This window comes from Mustela erminea, chromosome 17, assembly GCF_009829155.1.
Source record: "Mustela erminea isolate mMusErm1 chromosome 17, mMusErm1.Pri, whole genome shotgun sequence".
NCBI classification, from domain to species: domain Eukaryota; kingdom Metazoa; phylum Chordata; class Mammalia; order Carnivora; family Mustelidae; genus Mustela; species Mustela erminea.
In genome coordinates, this window is record NC_045630.1 from 43,563,705 (window position 1) to 43,589,273 (window position 25,569).

General features: G+C 46.2%; 2 protein-coding genes across 5 annotated transcripts; both read right to left on the minus strand.

The window, feature by feature from the left end:
• Window positions 1-1,389: 1,389 nt before the first annotated feature.
• On the minus strand, window positions 1,390-16,968 carry ADIPOR1 (adiponectin receptor 1). 4 transcript variants are annotated; one of them, XM_032319353.1, is made up of 8 exons: window positions 16,762-16,965; window positions 9,106-9,340; window positions 7,496-7,612; window positions 6,055-6,226; window positions 5,427-5,613; window positions 3,972-4,159; window positions 2,581-2,774; window positions 1,390-2,261 (listed from the first exon to the last, which is right to left on the minus strand). In XM_032319353.1, the coding sequence occupies exons 2-8, from the start codon at window positions 9,244-9,246 to the stop codon at window positions 2,133-2,135; spliced, it is 1,128 nt and encodes a 375-aa protein (XP_032175244.1). In that variant the 5' UTR covers window positions 9,247-9,340; window positions 16,762-16,965; the 3' UTR covers window positions 1,390-2,132. The 4 variants fall into 4 exon arrangements, with proteins under 4 accessions (XP_032175244.1, XP_032175245.1, XP_032175247.1 ...); XM_032319354.1 differs by lacking the exon at window positions 16,762-16,965 and adding an exon at window positions 16,456-16,680; XM_032319356.1 differs by lacking the exon at window positions 16,762-16,965 and adding an exon at window positions 8,857-8,918 and having other exon boundaries at window positions 9,106-9,196.
• Window positions 16,969-20,143: 3,175 nt separating this feature from the next.
• On the minus strand, window positions 20,144-25,333 carry LOC116576457 (NADH-cytochrome b5 reductase 1). The gene is made up of 9 exons (XM_032318663.1): window positions 25,250-25,333; window positions 24,792-24,941; window positions 24,597-24,669; window positions 24,033-24,139; window positions 23,663-23,792; window positions 22,876-22,959; window positions 21,871-21,956; window positions 21,305-21,404; window positions 20,144-20,964 (listed from the first exon to the last, which is right to left on the minus strand). Exons 1-9 carry the CDS (start codon window positions 25,262-25,264, stop codon window positions 20,792-20,794), a joined length of 918 nt encoding a protein of 305 aa, XP_032174554.1. The 5' UTR covers window positions 25,265-25,333; the 3' UTR covers window positions 20,144-20,791.
• Between the last annotated feature and the right edge of the window lie 236 nt (window positions 25,334-25,569).

The following is a 25,569-nucleotide window of genomic DNA, read 5'->3' on the forward strand; positions in this document are numbered from 1 at the left end:
TGCCTACCTGTGACCTCTCTCTCTCTTAAATAAATAAATAAAATCTTTTACTTTTGAAATATTCTATGGGCCCCTGTTCTAATCCTGTTCTTACTCTTCCAGAGGTAACTATGTTTTTTTCTGAATTAACATTGCTTCTTTCAAGTTTTTACCATGTCTATATCCGTGAACTAGCACTAGTTTTGCACATTAATAGCTTTATGTAAACGCAATCATACCAGATGTATTCTGTGAGTTGTTTCCCTCCTCTCCCTAATCTGAAGATTCATCCATGTTGTTGCTTGTCACTATAATTTTCACTGCTAAATAATATTTTCTTATAGGAGTAAACCAAGATTTATTTTTCCATTCAATAGTTTTCGACACTTGGCTTGTCTGTAGTATGTTGCTACTAGAGACAGCTACAATCATTCTTTTGGTATAAGCTAAGTTTCTCAAAGGTAGTGCTTTTCCAAGTGTGAGCTGTGGCCCACTAATGACTTGAACAATGTAATGGGTCAGACGGATCATTTTTATTTATTAAAGATTCTATTTATTTGAGAAAGAGCATGTGCAGGGGTAAGGGGCCGAAGGACAAGCAGACTCCTCACTGAGCACAGAGCCTGACTTGAGGCTGGATCCCAGGACCCCAAGATCACGACCAGAGCTAAAGTCCGATGCTTAGCCAATTGAGCTACCCAGGTGCCCCAGGAGCATTTCCAAAAATGAAGTGATCAAGGATCGATAGCAGATGCATTTCATAGTGTAGAGTGTTGTTTCATAAAATGTTTGAATATTGTAATGTGTTTATATGGTCTGTGCCATGTCCACATGGAGTCATCTACCAATGTGCACTTCCATCAACAGCATCTGGTCTGCTCCACATCTATATCAACACTGAATATGACCTTCAATTTGTGCCAATCTGCCAGGACTGAAATTTTTTATCACTTTGGTTTTAATTTACATTTCCCTGATTACTACTTGAGGTTGAGAAACTTTTCCTCTGTGTTGGCCTAATTGGATTCTTTTTTAAAAAGAACCATTTGTTCTCCCAGTTGTACAAACTTGACCTTTGAAGTGAACCCAACTCTGTAACTCAAGAAGAATCCTATCTAACTGCATACAGTCAGTGACGACTGCAGACCGTATGCCAACTAACGAAGACAAATGAAGTTGAGCACAATTCACAAAAGCCCAGAAAAGCATGGAATAACCCCTTGATGAGACATCCTCAAGCAAGGCAGCTTTAGAAGAATGAAACTCTTAAGTAATATGCAGTCCGCATATGCCAGCCTGTCAATCAATGACTATGATTCAAGTTTGTATCTCAGCAGAATCTGAAACTACGTTATTGGTTTTAATCCTTTGGAGTTGTGTACAAATAGTTGAGACCACACATGTTAAATCTTCGAATGCCGAGTGTCTTCTGTACTTTCTTTTATTCTCATCATAGTCTTTGCATCAAGATACATAGCAATGATAGCAGGTTTCTTTTTAAAGCTTAGTATTAAATATTAAATATCTTTCCCCATTTTAATTTTACATTACTCTGCCAAGAAAAAAAAAATTAAAAGTCAAGTTATCTGAAGCCTGGACACACTTCCATGATTAGCCGGGCTATGTAAAAGTTGGTGGCTTTGTTCTTCCTGCTGTAAAAGCAGATCCAGGCCCGAGAAAGATGGGACCAGGTTCTAACTGTTTTTGAAAAGTGTGCTACAAAAATGGATGGCCTGTTAGAAGCCAGGTTACAAAGTAAGGATGGGGGTAAGGGAGGGATATTTTCCTCCAGAAAGCGAATTTCTGAAGAGTCCCAGTCCATCATTTTTTCCCAAAATGGTTGGAGGAGGGGTAAAATCTCAACATGAGCTTTGAAGTACTGTCTCTGTGAGGGGACGGTAGTTGCCTTGCCAACAAGGGGGAGCTGCTGAAGACAGGCATGGCTAAATTGGGCCATCCCTGCCCTCCTCAGCTAGGGAAATGGAAAGTATTGCCCAGTGGGTGTGAAAGTGGGCTGAAGCTTGGTTGGTACTGAATTCTCTAAGAGGTTTCTTCTAGAAACAGACAACTCAGACTCTTCCTCTCACGTCAACAAAGAAGTTATTTTTAAAAGCACTTGGGAAGTTCCTCCTCCACCCCTCAGGTAGGAAGGCTCAGAGAAGGGAGTCGTCAGTACAGCCGCCCTCTAGGCCGTAACGGAATTCTTGAAGGTTGGAGACCCCGTAGAAGTGGACAAAGGCTGCGGCCACCACCAGGACATGGAAAATCTGATGAGACTGGAACTGTAGGAATGACAAAAGAAGGGCCTTTAGGACAGTGGCAAGGGGAGATCAGAAATTTGCCTCTTCTAGTATCTCCTTAAAAGTCTTTTTACATCATGAAAGTGATGTATTTGTTGTAGAAAATTTTTTTATAAATCTTGTGAGAGATACACCAAAATGTTAATACTGGTTATTCCCCTGCCATTTCTCCCTGTGTATATACAGGTACCCCAAAACACTACACTACACGGTCCCTGTGTTTCTTACCGCCTTGTACTCAGACCTTTAACTTTGGCTGGTCACTCACATCACAGGCCCCACTGGAAGAGTCCCTTCTTACCCATATGTCAAATTTCCCAGGAAAGAAACGCTCAGGAATTCGCGCAGCATAAAGGCCAGCTCCGGTGATGTACATCACAGCCATGAGGAAAAACCAGCCCATCTGGCCCACTGTGGTGGCCTTGACAAAGCCCTCAGCGATAGTAAAGTGCATGGTGGGCACGACACCACTCAAGCCAAGTCCCAGGAACACTCCTGAACAGAGCAGACACGAGATTGTCAAGGAAATAGCCACCACGTGGCAAGCACCACTGTCTTACTCTACAATTCAGATGTTTATCGTCACAATTAGCTATTTTCTGGTGAACAGGACATGTTTAGGAAACTCAACCACATGGCGATAACAGACAGCAGACATTTCTTCAACATCCAGAATGGGAAGGCGGCTGTCTGTGTCCGTGCTAATCTAGCCATTACCTTTTAAGGAGCACCGAGAACAAACATCCGACATTCTTAATTATTTGTTAAGAAATGGGAAGTCTTGGCCAAAAGCCTATGTCAAACACCTCTCATGGCTGACTTGGATACAGAATCTAAATGGCAAGGCTTCAGGTGGGTGGCTTCCAAGTCAGAGAGGAGCTGGGCAGCTTTTCCATTAATTTCATGAAAAAATTAAGCAACGGGACTCTGACCTCTCCTGAGTAGACAGACACACCCAGATCAGAAGTTGTCAAGGCTCAGGGACACACAAGTCAGTAAGAGGAAAGGAAGAATGGGTATTTGTCTCAACATCACTACCCTCCACTTAACTGGAGGGCAGGGCTGACCTTCTGCATTTTTGTAGATGCCCTCATTAAAGCACAATGCCCGCACACAGCTGGTGCCTCATGAATATTTAATTCTTTTAACTGAAGGTTTAAGACACAGCACATATTAAGAAGTCCCAAGGGCCTGATAACTAGTGGTAAGTAATGTGCTGCTGCAAAAATGAAGCTTAAAAGGAGAGTCCAGATGAGACAAGACAAAGATGTTTATGTTTGTAGCTGTTACAATAGTTGTGACCAGTGGTTATGCGCAAGGTGGTTTTTTTTTTTTTTTTTTTTTTTTTTTGATTCACCAAACCAAGCCTTCCATTCCCTTGCCTAGAACTCAGGTCACTAAAATGGCTCTGTCTATTTTTTAACTTTCTCAAACCAAATTTGAGAGCAATCACTTCTATACTTACAGCGAACTGACCAGTTTGGTAGTTATCTGTCCTGCCAGCATGCAACTCAAATACTATGAAACACGGGGAGAACTGAACTTTGAAAATTCCTGGTGCTTTCCGAGTTCTAAACACAAATCAGGGCTTGGATGGGGTCCCCCAACTGCAAACCTTAGGGTCCAGGGTTAGGCCTATTAGACTCAAGGGCCGAATATAAATGAAGTTTACCTCTATGTCTTCCTACCCACCTGCTCTTGTCTGCCGGTGCTTAGGAGTGGCAAACCGGTCCCACTGTGCCACGATGATGGCAGAAATGCCCAGGACACAGACGATGGAGAGGTAGATGAGCCGTGGCTGTGGGGAGCAGTAGAAGGAGTAATAGAGCCAGGGGACAAAGCTCCCCATAATCAGTAGAGCAATCCCTGAATAATCCAGTCTAAAAAAAGAGCCATAAACATGAAATCAATTAGTAGGAGAAATGAAGAAATCCCATGGCTTGTTGAATTTGTTCTTTCTGTTCACCTGCTCCCAGATTTCAACAGCTCCACTCAGCCTCCCCTCATTTCCCATGCAATCTATCCTGCATCCTGGATCAAAAATCCACCAGGTCAAGCGTATCTATTTTGCAATGGAAAAATTTCTAAGAATCCGGGATCCCGGGACTTCATCCCTTCCCTTAGTTGTGAGCAGCCAAATCTCCCCCTAGTGGAGACTTCAGTTTAGGAGTTCTGTCACTAGTTCATACCCAGCTTCCCACTCACAAAGGGCTCTGAATGTTCTTCAGTTCTGATCACTTAAGTTCCCCAAACAAAACCCGTGAATTCGAGTACTCTTAAGATGTACTGTTGTGATTTAATTGACTTTTTATTTTTATTTATTTATTTATTTATTTATTTATTTTAATTGACTTTTTAAATGATGAAAATGTATTCCTGTTAATGGTGTTATGGGAAAGCCAAACTAACCTGCCGCTGCCACCACCAAAACCAACAACCACCACCACCACAACAAGCAAATAAACAGAATTCCAGGCAGAGAGTTGGAGAATCTAGAAAGCATTAGAGGATGGACATCTGGGGCTTCCAGCAGTGCGTGGGCAGCAAAGATAAGGCCAGCTGGACGAGTGGGGAGAAGCATTAGCAGCATGAAGCAGGAATACCTTATCATGCCCTGGTGTGGCTCGGGCCAACCGGAAGGTCAGATAGTACTGAGTTCCTGGGCTCAAACAGCAGCCCACTGGTACCCCAAATTTCACAAGCGATAGTACCATACAGGTAAAATCCATCTGTTGAGGAGGCTGCAGTGTTATTTTTTCATGAAGGATTTTTTTTTTTAAGATTTTATTTATTTATTTGACAGAGAGAGATCACAAGTAGGCAGAGAGGCAAGCAGAGAGAGAGAGAGAGGAGGAAGCAGGGTCCCTGCTGAGCAGAGAGCTGGATGCAGGACTTGATCCCAGGACCCTGAGATCATGACCCGAGCCGAAGGCAGCGGCTTAACCCACTGAGCCACCCAGGCGCCCCTCATGAAGGATTTAAGAGAAGAACTTCGCCACCCAATTCTACCCACAAAATAGAAAGCCCTTCCTCTGCAACATCAGGGAAACTTTAGGAGCGACTGGACCTTTCAGCACCCTGTCAGCTCATATCACAAGACGTGACAGTAGTGTGTGGTCTTTCCGTACTGATGTTCTTTCAACTCACTTGGAAAAAGTCCGAGAGACTTTCTCTGAATGACAATAAACGGTGTGAAAGAGCCAGGAGAAACTGAGGCAGAGCACTGCACCCAAAAAGAACATTCCAAAAACCACCTTCTCCTGTAGAGGGGCCATGAAGTACATATTTGGTCTGAGCATGGTCAAGATTCCCAAAAAGAGAAACAGCACAAAACCTAGAGGAGGGAAAAGAAAAAAAAAAAGCCTAAGACAGTACATGCACCTTGATGGTATTAAATCAGCACTAAAGCAAAAAAAGAGTTTAGGACTGTGGTCTAAAATTTCAGGAGAAAATGGCACCAGTCATAGAAACTCTGACTAAAACAGCACTTTTGGAAATGTTGGCATTTTGTTTGGACAGTGGGAATTCACGAGATAGAAGCGACTGCCTCCACGGAGGACAGTGCTCCCAGGAATCCCAAAAGAACATCTAGTTCCAATTTCTTCTCCTGGTTCTAGGCCTTCCTTTTCTAGTCTCAAAGATCAGTGATCAAGGATCAATCAATCAGTCAGAACAACTTTGTTCTTTTCTTTCCCCTGGACAAAGGCTATATAATCCCTCTTTGGCATTTAAGGAGACCAAAACATTGGATTTCTTCCCCATCCCAATCACTCACCAAGCAGATGGGTCCAGATGTTGCCAGTTTCTGTATGGATGCGGAAAATGCTCTTGAAGCAAGCCCGGAAGGAGGGCATCGGTGGTCTATGGCCATGTAGCAAGTAGTCATTGTCCTTCAGCCAATCAGGGAGTACGTCATATGGGATGACCCTCCAGCGTCCTTCCCAGACCTGGAATATATACACTCTAAGAAGGGCCCTAAAGAATGGTAGTTTCTAGAAGGACAAGGGAATCAGCCTGGACTTTCAGAAATCCAAGACACAGTACGAATGAGCCCATCACAGTACTGTATATCTTGACCAATTTTTGCTAATGCCTTTGTTCTTGCGTCATGTTAGTTTATCTGGATATGCTTTAGATAAATGTATCTCAATCTTGAAAAAAAATACGGCAGGACCTTCTTTAAGCTACTTGAAATTTCACAATTAAGTAAAAATAGTGAATGAAAACAAAGAAATAGAAATTACATATAATGGTTTCAAAAACATACACTTTATCCCTCCTTTGCCCCTCTAATCCAGAAGATTCTATTTGCCCCCTGCTCAATCCTCTCCCCCTAGCAGATTCTAAGTCCTTCCTAGGTTGGGACTATGTCTTTACAGAGCAGGGATTCTTAACCCAGGACACACAGACAATGGACAGAATCCAGGGAGGGTTGGAAATCCAGATGGAAAAAAATGATCTTTCATTTTCACTTACCTCTACCTGGAATCTAACACTCCCTTCAATTATAAACATGACCAAAAGCACAGTAGAGCTAGAACCTGTGACTGTCACCCATGGAAATGGGAGAGAATTTCATACGCTAGTTTTGCAGATATCAAAATATTGTTACTCTTCACTGCTTAGAAGTATAAATTTTAATAAAATACATTATCGGGATGCCTGGGTGGCTCAGTTGGTTAAGCGGCTGCCTTCGGCTCAGGTCATGATCCCAGCATCCTGGGATCGAGTCCCACATTGGGCTCCTTGCTCGGTGGGGAGCCTGCTTCTCCTTCTGCCTCTGCCTGCCATTCTGTCTGCCTGTGCTCGCTCTCTCCCCCTCTCTCTCTCTGATAAATAAATAAAATCTTAAAAAAAAAATACATTATCATTTGTCATTAATGCATATCTAATGTATGCATAAAAGGAGCCTACATTAAAATTTTGGAATTTTTAAAAATTAGAAAATTCTAACAATTGCCAAAGGTATCCATAGCAAAAAAGAAAGAAAGAAAAAAAAAGCTAAGAACTTCTGTTTTAGAATATATTCTGAGCACTGCCTAACACGGTAGGTAGTAAAAATGTAGCTACCCTTCCCCTTGATATCCTTCATCCTAAGTAAAGACAAACCCACAAGAGGGAGTAAAAGTTCTTCAGTCCAACGCGTGGATGCCAGCTGGGAGCATCCCGGGGAAGCCCACTGCCGTTGTTCCAGGACAGAAGCTACTGCGCTGTACCTTATACACAAACTCCTCCATCTTCTCCATGGCATGGTGGGCCTGCAGGGGAAGCGTCAGTACCCGCACCTCCTCCTCCTCTTCCTGGGGCACTGGGCATGCTTGCTCTTCTTCTGCCTACAGGGATGAAAAATACACAAAAACCAATCCCAAGAGCCGTCTCATAAACTCTGCTAGTCCAGATCAGAAAGATCCAGAGAAACCCAAACTCAACACTTCCTGCCTGGCCACACTCCTACACATAGGACCTTGTGGCTTTTTCTCCAAAAGCATGAGTTAATGAGTTTATAACACGGTATCTCAAGCTTGTTAATACTTTGCAAGTGCTGGAGTGAGAGCTCGATTCAGCACCCGGGAGGTAGATGGGATGGGGGCTGACGTGAAAGGGATACGGGACTGCCACGCCAGTCCTAAATGTTCTTTAAGTTTGGAGGCCCCTCCTCCTCTCAGACAGTGGTTCTCAACTGTCCCCAATTTCCCAAATATCTCTCTATTCTAGACCACTAAATTCTCAAAACTATGGAAGAGACAGAGTCTCAGAGATTCCCTTAAGAATTTAAATCTGTTTATAGTTCCCGGTTCACAGAGTCTGGGGATTATATCGTGACTGTAACTTTGTCTTCCTTGCAGCTCCCAAGGGTCTCAGGGCCTCCAGACTGGTTCTGTAGAAAGCAGCAGCGCTGAGTCCTATACCCCAAGGAGCCCTGACACCAAGTGTGCACACGGGAGAGCACTTCCCTTTCAAGGAGAGAGACTTTTCTCTCAGTCCCAAGGCTCTAAACCATGGAGATGAAGAGCCGGGCAGTTTGGCTCCTTCTCTCTCTCTCCCGTTGATGGTCCCTGGGAAACAAATGGTCCCTCTCAAATTTTGTGGTATAGATTTCTGCTTGCCTACCCCAATATCCATTCTCTCTCTCTCTTCCTCAGTAACAAAGTCCTTGGTTTTACTCAGGGTGCCAATGTTCCTGTAATTTTACTCAGGCCCAAAGAAGAAACTACTTTGCCTATATTCCACTGCAGCCGAATATAACTATGTAATGAAGTTCCAGCCTATGGGATGTAAGTGGAAGGGTTGTGAGGTACTTCCAGAAAGGGTGGGCCTTTCTTCTCTTTCCCCTTTCTCTTTTCTGGTGGCTGGTAGGGGAGTGTGATGGGTAGAACTGACAATGGAGGAGGGGAGCAAGACAGGGCCTGACTGGAGTGGAGCCTCTGTTATCAGCCTGGGATGGATTACTTCTAGAATTCTTTTACATGAGACACACCATCTTGTGAAGACTACAGGGGCTTTTGTCTGTTATATGAAGCCAAACCTAATCCTAACTGATGCTTCATTCATTCACAGGCATTTACTAATTACTTACTGGACTTCAGGCCTTGTGTTAAGTCCTGGGGTTATAAAGATGAGTGAACTTGCAAAAGCTTACTGTAGGAAAAGGATACAAATAAGTAAGATACATGTAATGTAGTATGATAAGCCTGGGATAGAGATATTCCCAGGATGCTATGGTTCCTCCTTTGGGGAAAGAGGTGAGATCTTAGAAAAATGGATACTGACACAGGCCTAATGAGAAGTTCTGATCAAGGCAATGACTCCTGGGAAGACAACTTACTTTGGTTGGGTTGGCAATTACCCGTTTGCCCTTCTCTTCTAGCAGGGGTCCCAGTTCAGCCAGCTCCACCGTGTCCGTTTCCCTGTTACTGGCCGGAGCTCCATTGCCCTGTGCCACCACAGATCCTCTGTGAGAAGACATCTGGCTGGTACCCCAAAACCCTGCAGCTTCAGCTTGGGGAAAGGTTGGGGTCTCTCAGCCCCAGGGGGCAGAGATCTCCCTGTGATGGTGAACACTGAAAGCAAACACAAACAAGAAGGGTATTGGCAATTGATTCCTCTTCCACTTTCATGACCACGAGTCAACCCTGAGTAAGCTAATCAGCTGACACCCTATCTCCAATTCTGAAGTCTAGGTAATTGCTAAATTAAAATCTATTCCTTGTTCTCCCTCTTCAATGTTAGTCTTGACTCAGAACTTCACTAATCTTCTTTTTTTTTAAATTTTGTTTATTTATTTGACAGACAGAGATCACAAGTAGGCACAGAGGCAGGCAGAGAGAGAGAGGTGGAAGCAGGCTCCCCGCTGAGCAGAGAGCCCAATGCGGGGCTCTATCCCAAGACCCTGGGATCATGACCTGAGCTGAAGGCATAGGCTTTAACCCACTGAGCCACACAGTGCCCCAGAACTTCACTAATCTTACAGATAAGGCTGAAAATATAACATCTGATTGGCTGTCTTCAAACGATCTGTGATTATTGTACCAAACTGTCACCACAGAAAACCAGTGACTCACCCTCAACCACTCCTTGCCACAGGTGTGGAGCCCATTTAATGAGAAGAGTCTAACCTACCATTCCCAAAGCTATTCTGCCCAAGAAAGCCTTGGCTCTGAGAATGAAGAGCAAAAATAGGAGGCCAGGCCCCGGCTGTAATGCAGCTGACCCTTCAACAACACAGGCTTGAACTGCGAGGGTGCATCTATATGCAGATTTTCTTCAAGACATATATGTACAGTACTGTGAATATATTTTCTCTTCCTTAGGATTTTCTTAATAAGTTTCTTTTTTCTAGCTTTATTGTAAGAATACAGAATGTAATACATGTAACATACAAAATATGTGTTCCTCAACTGTTTATGTTATTGGTAAGACTTCTGGTTAACAGTATGCTGTTAGGAGTTAACTTCTGGGAAGTCCAAAGTTATCCGAGGATTTTCAACTGTGTGGGGATCAGTGCCCCTAACCTCTGTGTTGTTCAAGGGTCAACTGTATTTCAAGACCACCTAAGCTTGAAACAAATCAAATGCCAACTGAACTTGGGTGGGCTTTTTCTACAAATGCTCTGCCAAGTGTGTGTCACATGCAGAAGGAACCTGATTGTGAGCCAGATGTTTAGTGGTTAATTTCTTTGCAATGTCTACTAATTCTGTTGTAGGATTATAGCCTGGGTTCAACACGTGGATAACAAGCTTTCATCATAATCTTTCCGTAAAGCAAGCAATAACTTACCTGGGATCAGGAAGTTGAAGACAAGGAGGCAGCCCCAGCCTTGCTCTTTGCCAAGCACATACCAAACAACCAGCTCAGCAAGTGCTTGTCACAAACACCGTAGCTCATAATCTAAGCCCCACTCAAATTAGTTTTTCAGAAACTAGAGACAAGTACACAAATCCTTAAGGAAAACCAGAGAAACCTAGAAGTCAGTTTTCTAGGAAAAACTTCTAATACTTGAGGTTTCCTTGAGCTGGACTTCAGGCAGTGATCTTTCAATCAGGCCTCAGGGAGATGAAAATGATATTGAAAAGAGAGGGAGAGTGTCTAAAGATATTCACCATTTTGTATATTACTAGCCCTCCATCCAAAAGAAAGGAGTTTATTACTCACAGCAACACTAATGACCAGAATATTAGCATTTTTATGCACTGGCTATCTGAACCCAATGACCACAGGGCAATGCAGAGAGGGTCAAGCAGCACCTGCACGGGGAGCGGGCTGCATTACCAGAGAGGAAATGGAAGCTTAGGGAACCCAAACCTTTTATAATAGGCAGTAACCATGACTGCTAATAAGAGAGACACTCCCACCGCTGTTCACTACATAAACATCTTTCATAGCTCATACCAGTTCTCTTTTTACCCAAGACTAATTACAGTTCCTTCTCAGGGATTATAATTGGATAGAAGTAGTCAGATGAGGGCAGTCCTTAAGTTTCAAAAGTTATGCTACGCTCAACTCACAAGCACATCTGAAAGCAACAGGCAAATCTGGTTCGAGAGCAAACAGTAACTCACTTCACAACAGACTTTTACACTGTGTCGACACATGGACAGTTCTTCCTTCAAATGGGCGAGATTCCGACAAGACAGATGCCAGCCCACAGTCAAAGTCAACAACTGAGCCTAAGGAGAACAGGCAACTGGAGGCCCCTGAAAACCTCAGGAAATAGGCAATCCCCATAAGAAGCACTGGGAAATGTTTTTCAACAGGTTGACCACAAAACAAATTTCCTTAGAGTGAAGTACTACAGAATTAACAACTTTACTAAGAAATAATTCATACTAGAGAAACGAAGAAAAGCTTTCCGCACTTCGGACAAGCCTGAATTGGGAGCATACACTTAGCCTAGAACACTGCCAGGGCAGAAAAAAACCACAACAAACAAAATAACAACAACTCAGGTTCTGTGCTATGTACCCTTGATTTTGGTCAGAACCCATTTCAGAATGAATGCATGGAGGGGACAGCATTCTAGTCAGCAAGCATATGACTTATTAGCTTCTTGTCACCAACTAAGGGTTTATGTACTTTTTCTTATGCTTATGGGGGTTTTTCCTTTTCCCCCAGAGCTGAAATATTCACAGAGTATTTAACAAATACATTTAGCACTAGCACCCTAAGGCGTTCTAAGGTACTGTGCAAAATACACAGCTGAACAAGTGTCATCAAAGGATGGCATGACGTCACTTGTAATACGTACAGAGTCAGTGATACAATTTCACAGTCCCAGGAGGGCAGTGGTGGGGAAAGCACTCATAATCTAGAATGTTCCCATACTAAATTCAATTATTTCGAATGCAGTGTCACTATTTCACTAGAGGCAATGAGACTCACAGAGTCGAAGTGTAAGTTGAGCAGTTAGGGTCAGAGATCCAATGCAGAATTCAGCTTGGTATTCTTACTGATTTCCTCATTTGATCTGCAAAGTTTTTATGCCCTCATGTCTAGTGTTCTCCTAGGTTGATCTCTGTCTCTTGGCCATCATGTCTTTTCCCTTTCAGTCCAAATCACTCTCTGTTAATTCTTCTGATGCTCGCCAGCTCCTCTATCCCTAACTCCTACACCTCCCCTCAGCATTGACTGCTAGGCCCGGTCACTACACCTAACAGACATCCCAATTAACTCACAAATCAGCCACCAGCTATGACTCATCATACAAGATATGGCATCATGCATCATGTAAAGTACATACAATGGAGGTCAATGGAGATCATGTCATCATAGTGAGCAAAGTCCACTGTCCAGTTTGGTCTTCTAAACTGTAGCAACACAGAGACAGGAAAGGGAGAGATAGGGATCGGAGGTCCGGCAAGAGAGAAGAGCAAATAATACTAGGACCTGGAAAAATCACTTCTGACAGGGTGACCGGTCACAAACAACTGGGAATTATTACAAGCAAGCTGTTTTGTCTGTATTCTATAAAACCAGCATAAACCCGTATGGTGTTAAGACCAATTCTGGGAACGCTCAGGAGAGCCAAACATACTTCAACTTTCTGCCACCTTTCTATATCCTTAGTATTTTAGAGGAAACACATTTCCCCTCAAACTCACCACACCCAGTGTAACAAATTACAACTGGGCCAAACTCCACTGAGTGCATTTTTGATGGGATTTCTTCAATTCAAGCTAATACAAATCTTTACCACTAAGCTTTCCAACTGGATAAATCTATGATCTTAAGAGAAAAGAGCTGTGGAGGCAGGGAGGTGTTTGTGCTCCTATAAATAAGATAATCCTCTGCCACACTTGGGGAAAGAACTGATTCTTAATCACCAGCCAGTTAGCCAGACAGTTTACTTCCCTCAGTTTCTGGAGACATTTATTCTGAGAACCAGTTTCTAAATTTTCCAAGCACACTCCTCCCCTGGGGTCAAAGGCATCAAGCTTCTTCTGCAAATTTTTAAGCCAGGCTTTCTGGACTCTTAGAGATTCTGTGTGTAGGCATGGGTAGGTTCTAACTATGCCTGCCTGACTCTATATCATTCCAAAGCAAGATTAGTTTAGCAGTAAAGTCAAAGAACGCGGCCATCTTCACTACATCTGCTCTGTTAAGGGACGTGGCTTCATAGCACTGCTAGGGGAAAATGAGTCAAGACAAAGACCCATGTTTGAAAATTACCAAACTGCAGCAGTGGGCCTTAGCATTCTCACTGGATGCTAAGTGCCACAGACGTAGTGTCTGAAGTGGAAAATCACACTCTAACCTCCCTTGTAGCTTTCCTCCAGCTACCCCAACAGAAGACTTTTAGATCCCACAGACAGAAAAGATTTAAAAAATATATATTTTTTATTTACTTATTTGACAGAGCGAGAGAGGGAACACAAGCAGGGGGAGTGGGAGAGGGAGGAGCAGGCTTCCCGCTGAGCAGGGAGCTCGATGCGGGGGCTCTATCCCAGGACCCTGGAATCATGACCTGAGCTGAAGGCAGACGCTTAATGATTGAGCCACCCAGGCACCATCAGACAGATAAGCTTTTCAAATGCCATGACCCCATCCCCAAATTTTTTAAAAAATTAAAAATTAAAGAAAATACCCAGGCTGATGATGGAGTTTCATGCCAGTCCCTGTTTTTAATATTTGGCTTTTAGACATACAGTCAGTACAGTTCTACATCAGAGCGGTCACGTTACACTGTGCACCTCAGAAACCCCATCTAGGTGCATGCCTAAAAGCCAATCAGTTGGAACTGATTTGCCTGCAGGGCACTTTCAAGGAATGCTTCCATTGAAGATAGTTACAAACTTTATAAACACTAATCACGCCCCCAGCATTACTGAGCAGGAAAAGGGAATTAACTTTGAAAATGGTGAGAGGAACAAAGTTTGGTGGGTGATATTAGAGACAAATGGACATCAAGGACAAAATGTAATGACTTGGATAAGTACCAGTACCAGAAAAAACAATAGCAACACCATAATTAATTAAGCTTCTGGGTTTGAACATGACTGTTTAGTTCACCGGTGCAATCACACGTAGACAGGGCAGGATAATACAGCAAGGTTTTTTTTCTTTTTTCTTTTTTTAAGATTTTATTTATTTATTTGTGATAGAGAGCACGCATGAGTAGGGAGAGAGGCAAAGGGAGAGGCAGGAGCAGGGGGAGGGGCAGAGGGAGACGCAGACTCCCAGCTGCAGGGCTCTATCCCGAGACCCTGAAATCATAACCTGAGCCAAACACATCCTGAGATCATGACATGAGCCACAGGCAGCTGCTTAACCAAATGAGCCACCCAGATGCCCCTACAGTAAGAGTGCTAAAGAGTTCACTTTGGGGCACCTGGGTGGCTCAGTCATTAAGTGTCTGCCTTTGGCTCAAGTCACGATCCTGGGATCCTAGGATCGAGCCCCGCTTCTGGCTCCTTGCTCAGCGGGAAGCCTGCTTCTCCCTCTCCCACTTCCCCCTGCTTGTGTTCCCTCTCTCCCTGTGTCTCTGTCAAATAAATAGAATCTTAAAAAAAAAAAAAAAAAAGAGTACAGTTGGGCTTTATATTACAGGGGTCAAAGGAAATTTCCTAGGGAAATAGAGAAGAAACTTAATTGGCCTAGAAAGAAACACAAATTCTATTTATCCATCTGACAATACCTACTGATTGTTTGCAGTGTACGTGGCATTGTGGCTGCAGAGATAAGGCAAAGAATTAGCAGTATGACATGGTTGCTGGCCTCTATTTTAAGAGGGGGGCAATAACTTTCTTCTACTAACATCACTACACAGCTAAATGCCATTAAGTGCTGGAGGAATTCAGAAGAAAAGCTCAATTTTAGTTGGAATGACCAGGAAAGGTTTTGTGGAAGATTTTAAGGAAGTATCTTGATAGGTAAAATGGAAGTAGCGCCCATTCTAGAAGTGTACATAGCATGAACCAAGGCAGGCTTGAAAGAACACAGTCCCCAGGGCAGTGAATAATCCACTTTTCCATAAGGGACTCTTCCACAGATAAAATGAGGCCAGACTTTAAGAAACTGAAGACAGCCTAAAAGCCTACTTAAGGTGGAATCCTTTATCCATTAGCAATGGTGAACCTAGTGATGCTTTCCTACTTGCAGGCAAAGTGGTCATTTATTTTTAAATCCCTTGGGAATCATGTAATTTCTTGGCCACTGAGAACAGAAAGCTTTCATATTCTATTCCACAATCAGGTATGGTTTTGTGGCGGTCTACCAGAAGACAGACCCTCACACACCACAGTTTTTCAGAAAATTGATTCCCCAAGTACCAACTGCTATAGGGGAGCATAGAAGTTACTCCGGAAATAAATTTAGTGGCTGCAAGCTGGAAATGGCTACCCTGACAGGGCAATCTACTTAGCAGCTCCCAGTCTAAATTCCTGGTGCTGTACAGATGCTCTAAAATATCAGCAACAACAGTTGCACCCTAACAGGTGACCCAGCCCCTATCAAGAGAGAAAGGCAGTGAACAACCCCACTAGGGCTTCACATTAGAAAAGAACCAGCCATTATGGTGTTAACTTAATTAACATCAGCAGCCTATATATTCCCTGCTGTTTTCTCACCAGTGTTCTAAATACTTGGGGGAAATAGTATGGTTAATCTGGGAAAGTAGTATGTAGGCCTCCTATTGCTCCCGGCACCTGAGATTGTAGAAACTGAAATTGGCCACCTCAGTTTCCCAATAGCCTGAGAAGTACCAGAAACTGAGGGGAAGTATTTATCTATTTTATTTTCTTAAAAGCCAAAGGCTTGAAGACCCAAAATCTCACACGTAAGATAGTACACATCAATGTGAAATTTCTGACGAAGTAAAATTCCGTTTTTCTCCCAGTTTCGATTTTGCTCACGTTCCAGCTTTTGGGATTACCTTAAATACAGGTAAATCGTCCACTAATCTCACTTTCTCCCCCCGCCTCCCACCCCGTCGAGGTGGGCACACTGTCACAGTCTGATCTGCCAAAGACTTGTGATCGAGGACCCCTGGGGCTGCCCCTGTCACCAAAGGCTGAGAGAGGCGCTTCTGCGACCCAGGCCCACACCCCCATTCCCCACTTGCCTCGCGCAGCGGCCTTGGGACCGGGCTTAGCTCTGGCCTAGCCCGTCCCGATACGATCCCCGGGTCGGGATCCCGACGTCTCAACCCCCCCCTCCAGGGCTGGGAAAACTCAGCACTCACCAGGACTGTTGGCAGCCGGGGGGTTAAGCCGAGAACGAGCAGCCCACCCGCCCTTAGACTGCCGTGGAGGCCGCCCCGGAGGCGGCGCGCAGTGGGAGGGGCCGGAAATGTTTACAACCCTGACCGCGGAGCAGCCGGGAGGAGCTGCCGGCTCCGGGGTGGGGGAACTCGAGACCCTCGCGTGTCCGGGCGGGTCAGCCGCACGGGCTGTCCCCGCCTCAGGTCTGGGTCGGGGCTCCCGGGGGTCCCAGCGCTGCGGCCGATCCTCGCCCACCCGCTCGCCGCGGCAGCCTCGGGGGAACTTACGGCCGGCGGGCGGGCTCTGCTGGGGGCCGCGGTCCCCCACGCTACATCCCGCGGCGCTGGAGGCGGCCTGCGGCCGAGGGGCCCCGGATCTTCAGCGCCCTCCTCGCGCCGGAAGGGGCGCGCGACCACACAGCGTCACCTCCGCGGCCGCGTCACCTCCTCTCAGGCGCTCCCTCCCCTACTGCCAGGCATTCCTCCCGCAGTCCCAATCACTGGCCCCGTCCCCTAGGCCCCGCCTCCTGAGCGCGGAGTGCCGCCCCCTCTGACTCTGTCCCGCCCCCTCCGCGGCAGGCACCACCCTCGAGGCGCAATTTCCCGCGGCAGGCCCCGCCTCTTCGCTCTGTTCCACGGGTTAACTCCGCCTCTCCAGACCCTGCGAGGACCACACCCCCGAGTCACCAACTCCAGCGCGTGTTGGGAAGGAATTTCAGGGATTTAGACGGAACCCAGCGAAGGAATGCCAAATTCCCTACCATGCACCTTGTCTTCTAAATTGGGAAACTCTCTCTACTTCATCTATTACCAACGCCAGTGTTTTTTATCTCTACAACACTTAGTTCCTTCTTCAATCCCACCGTCCCTTTCTCCCCTCCCCGAATGTTTCTTGAAGTGCCTATCGTGTGCAAGGCACTGGGCTAGACTTTTAAGTTTTGACTCCTGAAACAGCGGGGCTGTTTTCTAACTAGTCCTGCTTGAGAACTCTGCTCCAGCTCCCTGCTCCCATATCGCAGCCAGAAGGGTGGCCCCAGAGTGCTTGTCTGGGAGACAACTGGGCGGTGCAGCCCTCATATGAATCACAGAACACAGAAACTTTGAGGAACTGACAATTTTCTCAATTCTCCCAAGGATGGTATATACCTAGTGCTATCCTACATGCTGAGAGAGAAGGCAGTTTATTATATTCTTACATGGATGGCTCAGGGCACTGGGATTAATTTTTTTGGTGCTGGTTAAAAGAGACTCAGGAGTCACAGAGAACAAAGTTTCTGACCCTGGCCAGCCTATGATCTTGAGTACATTACTGACCAAGAGAATGATCTCATCTGAAAAATGCGAATAAAATAGTGGTGTTTCAGGGGCACCTGGCTGGCTCAGTCATGAAGCACATGACTCTTGATCTCTGGGTTGTGAATTTGAGCCCCATGTTGGGTATAGAGAGTATATTTATTATTTAAAAATAATAAATATGTATTTATTAAAATATTACACTTATTATTTATAAATAAAATGGTATTATTAAAATAATAAAAAATAAAAATGTAAAAAATAATAGTCATAAAATCTTTTAAAAAAGCACTAGCTCACTGAATCTTTGTCAAGATTAAATGATAATTTATGCAGGTTCTTAGTGTGATGGCTGGCAAATGCTTCATAAAAGTTAGCTATTATGAGTTGCTCACTGTATAAAACCCTTAGAAACTTCCATTGTCCACAGAATTGAGTTTTAAATTTCATTTTTTAAATTATTTATTTGTTTGACAGACAGAGATCACAAGTGGGTAGAGGCAAGCAGAGAGAGAAGAGGAAGCAGAGACTCCCTGCTGAGCGATGCTCGATCCCAGAACCCTGAGATCAGGACCAGAGCTGAAGGGAGAGGCTTAACCCACTGAGCCACCTAAGCTTCTTTAGTGTGACATTACAAAGGCCTCTATCAGCTGGCTCTCACCTACTCTCAGGATTCATCTTGCTCTACTTTCCCTCTGGCATTTGGGCCTCGATGAATTTCTAGTTCGCCAAATATGGACTTTTCTTTCATTTCTCTAGGCTTTTGCAAATGCTGATCATTCTGCCGGATTGCCCTTCCTCCCATTCTCTGCTGAAAGACCAAAGCAATTTACAATACCCAGTCCTGGGTCTGGCTTTGGACTGAGACAATGCCAGGTGCACATTCTGGCTCTGCCAGCCACTGATCATCAACTGTATGACCTTTGGCAAAATCTTAATCTTAGACTCACAGGATTATCACAAGGATTAAATTATACAGATGAGTATTTAGCACAGCATGTATTAAATGGCTAACTCAAAAATGTTAGTTCTTGGGACGTCTGGGTGTCTCAGTTCGTTAAGCAGCTGCTTTTGGCTCAGGTCGTGATCCCGGGGTCCTGGGATAGAGTCCCACATCCGACTCCTGGCTCAGCAGAGAGCCTGCTTCTCCCTCCTACTCTGTCTGCTGCTCTCCCTGCTTGTACTCTCTGTCTCTGTTAAATGAAAAAATAAAATCTTTAAAAAAATGTTAGTTCTCTCTCCTACTCTGAATCTTTTCCCAACCCTTCCCATCTGCATCTTGTATCTCTACTATACTGTTAATCACACTGCACACTGTGTTATAATTGTTTATCACTTGTCTCTCTTACTCTAGACTGAGTTCTTTGAGGGTCTAAGACCAATCTTTGTTAGAACTGTATCCTCAGGAACTAGCACACTGCTTGGCTGGTGGCAGGTCCTTAATAAATGTTTCTATGTTGAGTGAATGAGGCAGAAACCCATATAAGACAAGGAATGGTGAGCTCTTGTGTGGGAAATTCTCTTTGTTGGGTTGCTTCACTATTTGAGCCTAACAATTAATGCAAGATCTTTGTTTTTGGAGGTGAGGTGAACAAGTGTGTCTCATGGGGCACAGTGGCCTACACATTCTAGTTGATCATGAAATGTTTGATGGCATACTAGTAACAGCATTCACTGATGACTCCACTTTATGGAGGGGTGAATTCTGCGGGTCCCACAAGCCTTTCTCCTGGGGCCCAAGGGAAAGCAACACATATTCCATGCAGAGAAGCAATGTTGACCTTCCTCCTGGGATTGATTCATTGTTCTGTCCCACTGAGACTAACAAAGAAGATCTGAGGAAGCTGCCCTGGTCCAACCCTGGGAGAAGGGCAGTCAGGATAGATGGGCCTGGGGGAGGCCAACTCTCTCCAGGCACCAACAAGTCTATCTGGGGCTGGTGATATCAGGTTACTATTTAAAGGAGAAAGTGTCTCTTCCAAATAGAAAGACAATACTTTAGTTTGCTTGCCAGGTACCCTAAAATAGAAGTATAGTGAAGGAAGGGGAAGGGTGGGCCAAGAGAAGGCAGGGAAAGAGTGGCCAAACCAAGGGACCACTGTGATCATACCTGGCTTCAAAAAAGCATCCCCTCTAACTTGTGTTCTCCTCCCCCACCCATAAAAGCCTCCAGGGAGAAGCCAATCTTCTGGCTCTGCTGAGGCAGCTGTTTGTTAAGTGATCCCTGAGTTGGTGGCCGGTCAGATTTCAGCACATGGCTCTACTGCTCAAAGGTTCTCTGGAAGGCCTGGGAGAAATTCTGTGCTGGGAAAGTCTTCCTCCCAGGATTCCCAGGCGTGAAAAGCCTTAGAAACAAGGACTCCAAACACAACAACCCTTTAGGTATAACACAGGGGCCTGAGCCCCATTTATTTGCATAGCCAGAGGTTTCTGCCATAAGCGGCTGCCTTAGACTGTGGGTAGCCATCTCCTTCCAGCCTGGGCAGGGGCAGGGAGAGACAGACACACACATACATTATTTCAGATTCCCTTTTCTGAGGTCTAAAGAAATCATTTCCTCCTTTCCTGCAATTGCTATGAGACTATGTAAGGCCACTCAATTTGCACTCACACATGCAGAATCTGCTTGGGTTCAGCACCAAATATTAAGTAAAACCCATGACACAGATTGTTCCTTTCATCACAGACACCCAGTGTGATGCTATCAAGGAACTAGCTAGTCTTGGGACGAATGCACATGCTTCCTTCTTTCTGACCCGTGGAAGAAACTGCTCTGTGGGCCTGACCTGGACCTTCTATTACAGGGAGATCTGGGGGGCCTTCCAGGGAACTACTCAGCCCTGGCCTTCCTCCATGGCTACAAGGATGTTGTCCCTGCAGGTAGCATCCAGATTTCTGCTGCAGAGTAAGACAAGAAGGCTGATACTGTCAAGAAAGTAACCTGGGACTTAGAGCATTTGAGTACTGACTGAGGACAACTGCAGGGAACAGGACCAGGGAAACAGCACCATGGAGAGCAGGATGCTCAGTAGGTGAATCGCATCTTTTGGGAGTAGCCCAGTTTGTCCAGGTTGGGATGGCAGGCCAGTTGCACCATCGGGGGTGGCCCACAGAGCAGCAGAAGCACGTCGTCACCTGGGGCCGGCAGATGCTCCTGGATCATGTCCGCTGTCACAAAGCCCTTGCTGTAGGCCCAACCTGAAATACAAAGGCATGAAGAGGGCAGACACTACAGACTCAGGCTGGCAAGGGGGTCGGGGGCCATAGGGTGGGGAGGGGTGAGTCCTGGGTAAAGCCTCTTGAGAAGGGATCAAGTTGTAGCAGTAGCTAGGTGGGTATACCGAGTCTGCTTCAGGTTCATAGTCATCCCTGCCACTACCCCCCGGAAACAGGAACCAGAAGGAAAGAGCTCAGCAGAGGCACTAAGTCTGTGCCCTCACACTTGGGAGTTTGGTGATGTCAGGCAGGGTTGGTTTAACTGAAATCCCCAGGGGGAGAAGGCTCTGATTTGGAGGATGTCCAGAAATGGGGCAGGTACCTTCTGGGGGGTGATCTAGGGTAAACCACAGCTTAAAGCGATTGGGATATCGGGCCTGCAGCTCCTCCAGGTCCTCCCGCAAGATTATGTCCTTTTCAGTCTGAAAGGGGAAGCCAAGACTTTAGGAACCTCCTTAGGTGTGTGTGAAAGAAGTTCTTTGCTATAACAACTTTCCAACCAGGATGAAAACAAAAAGCTGAAGTTATAAGGAAAAAGCAAGGCGTTTAGAGAGGTAGCATGTGGGGAAGAAGAGGGGAGTAGCTCTCACTTACACAGGAATAAAAATGGAATATTTAACAAAGGAAATTCAAGAAGCAGCTTTCTACACTTAGAACTAGGTTCTTTGTACGTTTTCTTTTCATTTTCCCTTGGTGGCCAGGGAAGGAGTTTGGCTCAGTGCTTTGTCCTCCTTGTGGCAGGAGAGGGCCCTCTCCCTTGAAGGGGCGGGGGGGGGGGTCCTTGGGCAGAGGCCACAATTGGCACTGGACCAGCTGTGCCTGCCTGGGTCACACCTCTCAGCCTCTACCACAACTTAGAAGACTGAGGCCTGACAAAAGTAAACCAACCTGGTTGGCAAAAAGCAGACAGCATTGGGTTGGATCATCAGGGTCTTTCAGGATGGCCCGGATCAGCTGTAGCATGGGGGTGATTCCTGCCGACAGACAGCCCATGTTGAGATGAGATGGCCGCAGCCCCTCCCCTGTCCCCACGCCTTAGCTGATCAACCTTTCATTTTCATTCTACTCCTTCACCACTCTGCTCCGTCTTCCTTTAGTACCTGAATCCTCTGTCTTGCTGTGTGTCCTGCAGCACTGACCTTCCAGGGAAGACATGCCCTTGACCCCACACTCAACTTTGTACCCGGTAGGTGAACTGTGGTCATGCTTGCTATTCACATAAGATTATACTGTTAAAATCCTACTAAGGAACCTATCTCAGACTCATCCTCTGAAAATCTATTAGAGGCTAGGACTCCAATGTCACAGATAACTATGAGTACCTACTGATTCAATGATGAAGTTTCGGGAACACCAGGCTTGTGGGTAGAGAGCATTTGCTTTGGAACTGGACAGAGCTAGATACTAATCCTGCCCTTGCCCATTATTATTTAGCCCTGTGGAGACCATTCGATCTCTCTGAACCTCCACTGTTCTCATCTGTAAGCGGGGAAGACTGGTACTTACTTCATAGATACACATATAAGGTGACTGGCATCATGTCTAATATTGAGAAATGTCCAGTGTTTGTTCATTTTTTTCCTTCTTGACTACCCTATTTCTAGCTGCTTCTCCATTCTCACCTAAAGATTATTAGATTCATTCAACTGGAGGTCTTGGGAGAGCCCAGATGATTTATTTCTCATTCTATTTGTTAACTATTATTATTATTATTATTATTTGCTTTCTGCCTGAATATGATTTTGTTTTTTTGATACTGGGGAGTTCCAGGCATTGCCAGGAACCCCCTGATTAACATCTTGGCTATGATTACCAAACCTTCTAAGAGTCACCTGGGTGTTATGGCAACAATTAACAATGGTGGGAGAGAACGGCCCCTCAAGTGACAGTCACCTGTTCCGCCGGCAATCATCCCCAGTTTCTTCACCACTTGGGGTTCTGGTGGAGACTTTTTGTTTGGCTGAATGCTAAAACTCCCTAAAAAGTCAAGTGAAGAGAGGGTGGAAGAAAAAAAGGCAATACCGGAAAATAAGAAAACAAACACAGAACTGAAAACATGTCCCAGGCCAGTTCAGCAGCTGCTATGAAATCGGATCCCACAGCTTGGGTGTGTGGAGGTTTGATCTGAGCAGCCCTGACAATAATATACTTGAGGGACAATGGGGTCAGGACTATCTGTCCCATATTATTAAGTCCCAGTCAGTTTAGGGCCACATAGCGAGTCATTAGCTGCTTCTGGCAGAGGGTCACTCCCTGGTGAGCGCGACAGGCATGGGGCCAGGTGGGAATCTGTTTTCCCAAGTGGCACAGAGCAGCTCTGGAGGCTTGCTAATGCACGAAGCTGTTCCCATGGGCAGGGATGAAAAAAGCTATCTCCAGCTATCTGAACTGCTCAGCCCAAGAAGTGAATCTCCTGAGGGCAGGAAACAGAGATATGGGTTTGCTTTAGGCATCTCCACAGCAGTCATGGCTGGTGAATTCGAGTAGCTAGGGAACCAATCCCTGGGGCAAATGGAGCTGAGAAATATGCCTATCATATCAGTGCTGTGTTTAAAGGAAGGGTGGCTCTGGGCCTTCCCCATGGGCGCACATACACACATGCGCATGGCCACACAGTGCCAAGACGACTACAGGCACTGGAGAAGTGGGAGACAGGCTTAGGGAGGAGAGAGGCCATTACCTTTTCCATTGTAAGTGAGCAACCCGCTTGGCCCTCGAAATTCCACCACATCCCCAATCTTCAGGCTATTCAGGTATTGAGACATCTTCCCTCCCTCAGGAAATTTGGGGTGCACACCTTTCATGTAGACCTGGTAAAAGAGGATGGAACATATTTTATTTGGAATGTCACTGACTTCTGAGCCGCCCGCTGGAGGATCCTCCCTGAAGCTGGGGCAGGAATTACGCACGTGCTATCTTCCCCAGTCCACATACTTTTCATCATATGCCCAAAGGACACATGTCTCCTGCTATCAAACAACTCCCAAAAGTTTACAAATGCCAGAGAGAGAAGGATAAGGAGCTCCAGGGGCTCCTTCCCACCCCCTTACCTTGATGACAAGATCCACGTAGCCTTGGTCCTCGTCACTGGTGACAGGAGTGTATGGCCTGATGACCAGGCTGCCATCGATCCGTGCAGAGAGGTAGACATGTTTGCCTGGGGACCACGTGGGGAGCTACATAAAGGCTGCTTGTAGATGAGTGGCATTCCTTTTATCTTTCAAAATACTTAAGGAGTTTTGAGAGAATAAGGATGTCTTGCTTCCTAGCATGGTTCCAATGAGCTACCAGGCATGAGGTGACCCTTTTTGGGCCACCAGTTGTATCCCTCATAAGCCCCCCATTGGAGAAACTCATCAATTACTGCCAGGAAGGGCCGGTGAACTGAGGGTCTGGGCAGTGAGAAAAAAATTAGTGTTTGCTCAGGGGGAGGGATAAACAAATCCTGCAGGGAGGAGGAAGAACTGGTGTGTGAAGGATGTCTGGGGGCACAGAAGCCACACCCTGGAGTGGTCCAAGGGTCAGTGGTACCTGATGGATGCAGAACTGGGTGGGGAACGGGAATTACCCTGTTAGGATACCAGGGAAAGGAGCCCACTCCACACTTTCCTTACCCACAGGCAGCCCCAGAATGTGGTGGGCGGTGGGCAGGGCAAAGCGGAATCTCTTGGTGTTGTGGCTCACAGTCTGGAGGGGATGCATGACACACAAGTTTCACCAGGCAGGTCTGGTGCTGCGAAGTCCCCCGGGGCATCCCAACCACAGTGGATAGTCCCCCCTCTACCCAGGCTCCTTCCTTCACAACTTACCGTCTTGTCTAGAAGTCGCAGCAGGTACTTCTCATTGGGATCCAAAAGAGTGACCTTTGGCCGGCGGGACCTCCGAACCAAGTAGGAGCCCAGAGCCAGGCCCAGCAGAGTCAGCAGCCCCACCCCCAGGGAGGCCAGCAGGACTGGGCTCTGTGGGTAGAGGAGGCAGCGTGACCATCATGCTGGGGAAGAGCCGGGGAGTGGGTGATGACTGCCCCGTACGACCAGCCGCCCCAGGGATAGAGATCCCGAGCTCCAGCGCGGGAGCCTCTCAGGGCCAGAAGGGTAACCTTAGCAGGGTCCCGAGCCCGACTGTGCGGTACCGGGACCCCGGCATCCTGGGTAGGTGCAGCGCCCTATAGGGCGGGGTTGGCGGCGAGAACCCCTGGTCCGGAGCAGAGTTCCCAGAACCAGATGGGGCGGAGCCCCCTGGTGCAGGGCAGCGAGAAGGGTCTCACCGGCTGGACGCCCATTTCCGAGAACCGCGTCCTCCACCGCCAGGCCCGTGGACAGATCCCACAATGCGCCGCGGGGCGGGCAGGAGGCGGGGCCCGGTGAGGGCGGGGCCAGGCGGGGGCGGGGCGTTCGGGCTGGCGGAGTGGCTCGGCGCTCGACCACTTTGCTCCCAGACTCGGTGGGCGGCGGGGCGTGGATTAATCCAAGATTTTTTTAAGACCGCAGCTCCATTCCTCCTTCTCCTCCCTAGCTTTCCGTCCCTGCCACTTAGATCTACTCTTCCCGAACAAGATGGGAGACCCGTCAAATGTAGAACCACACC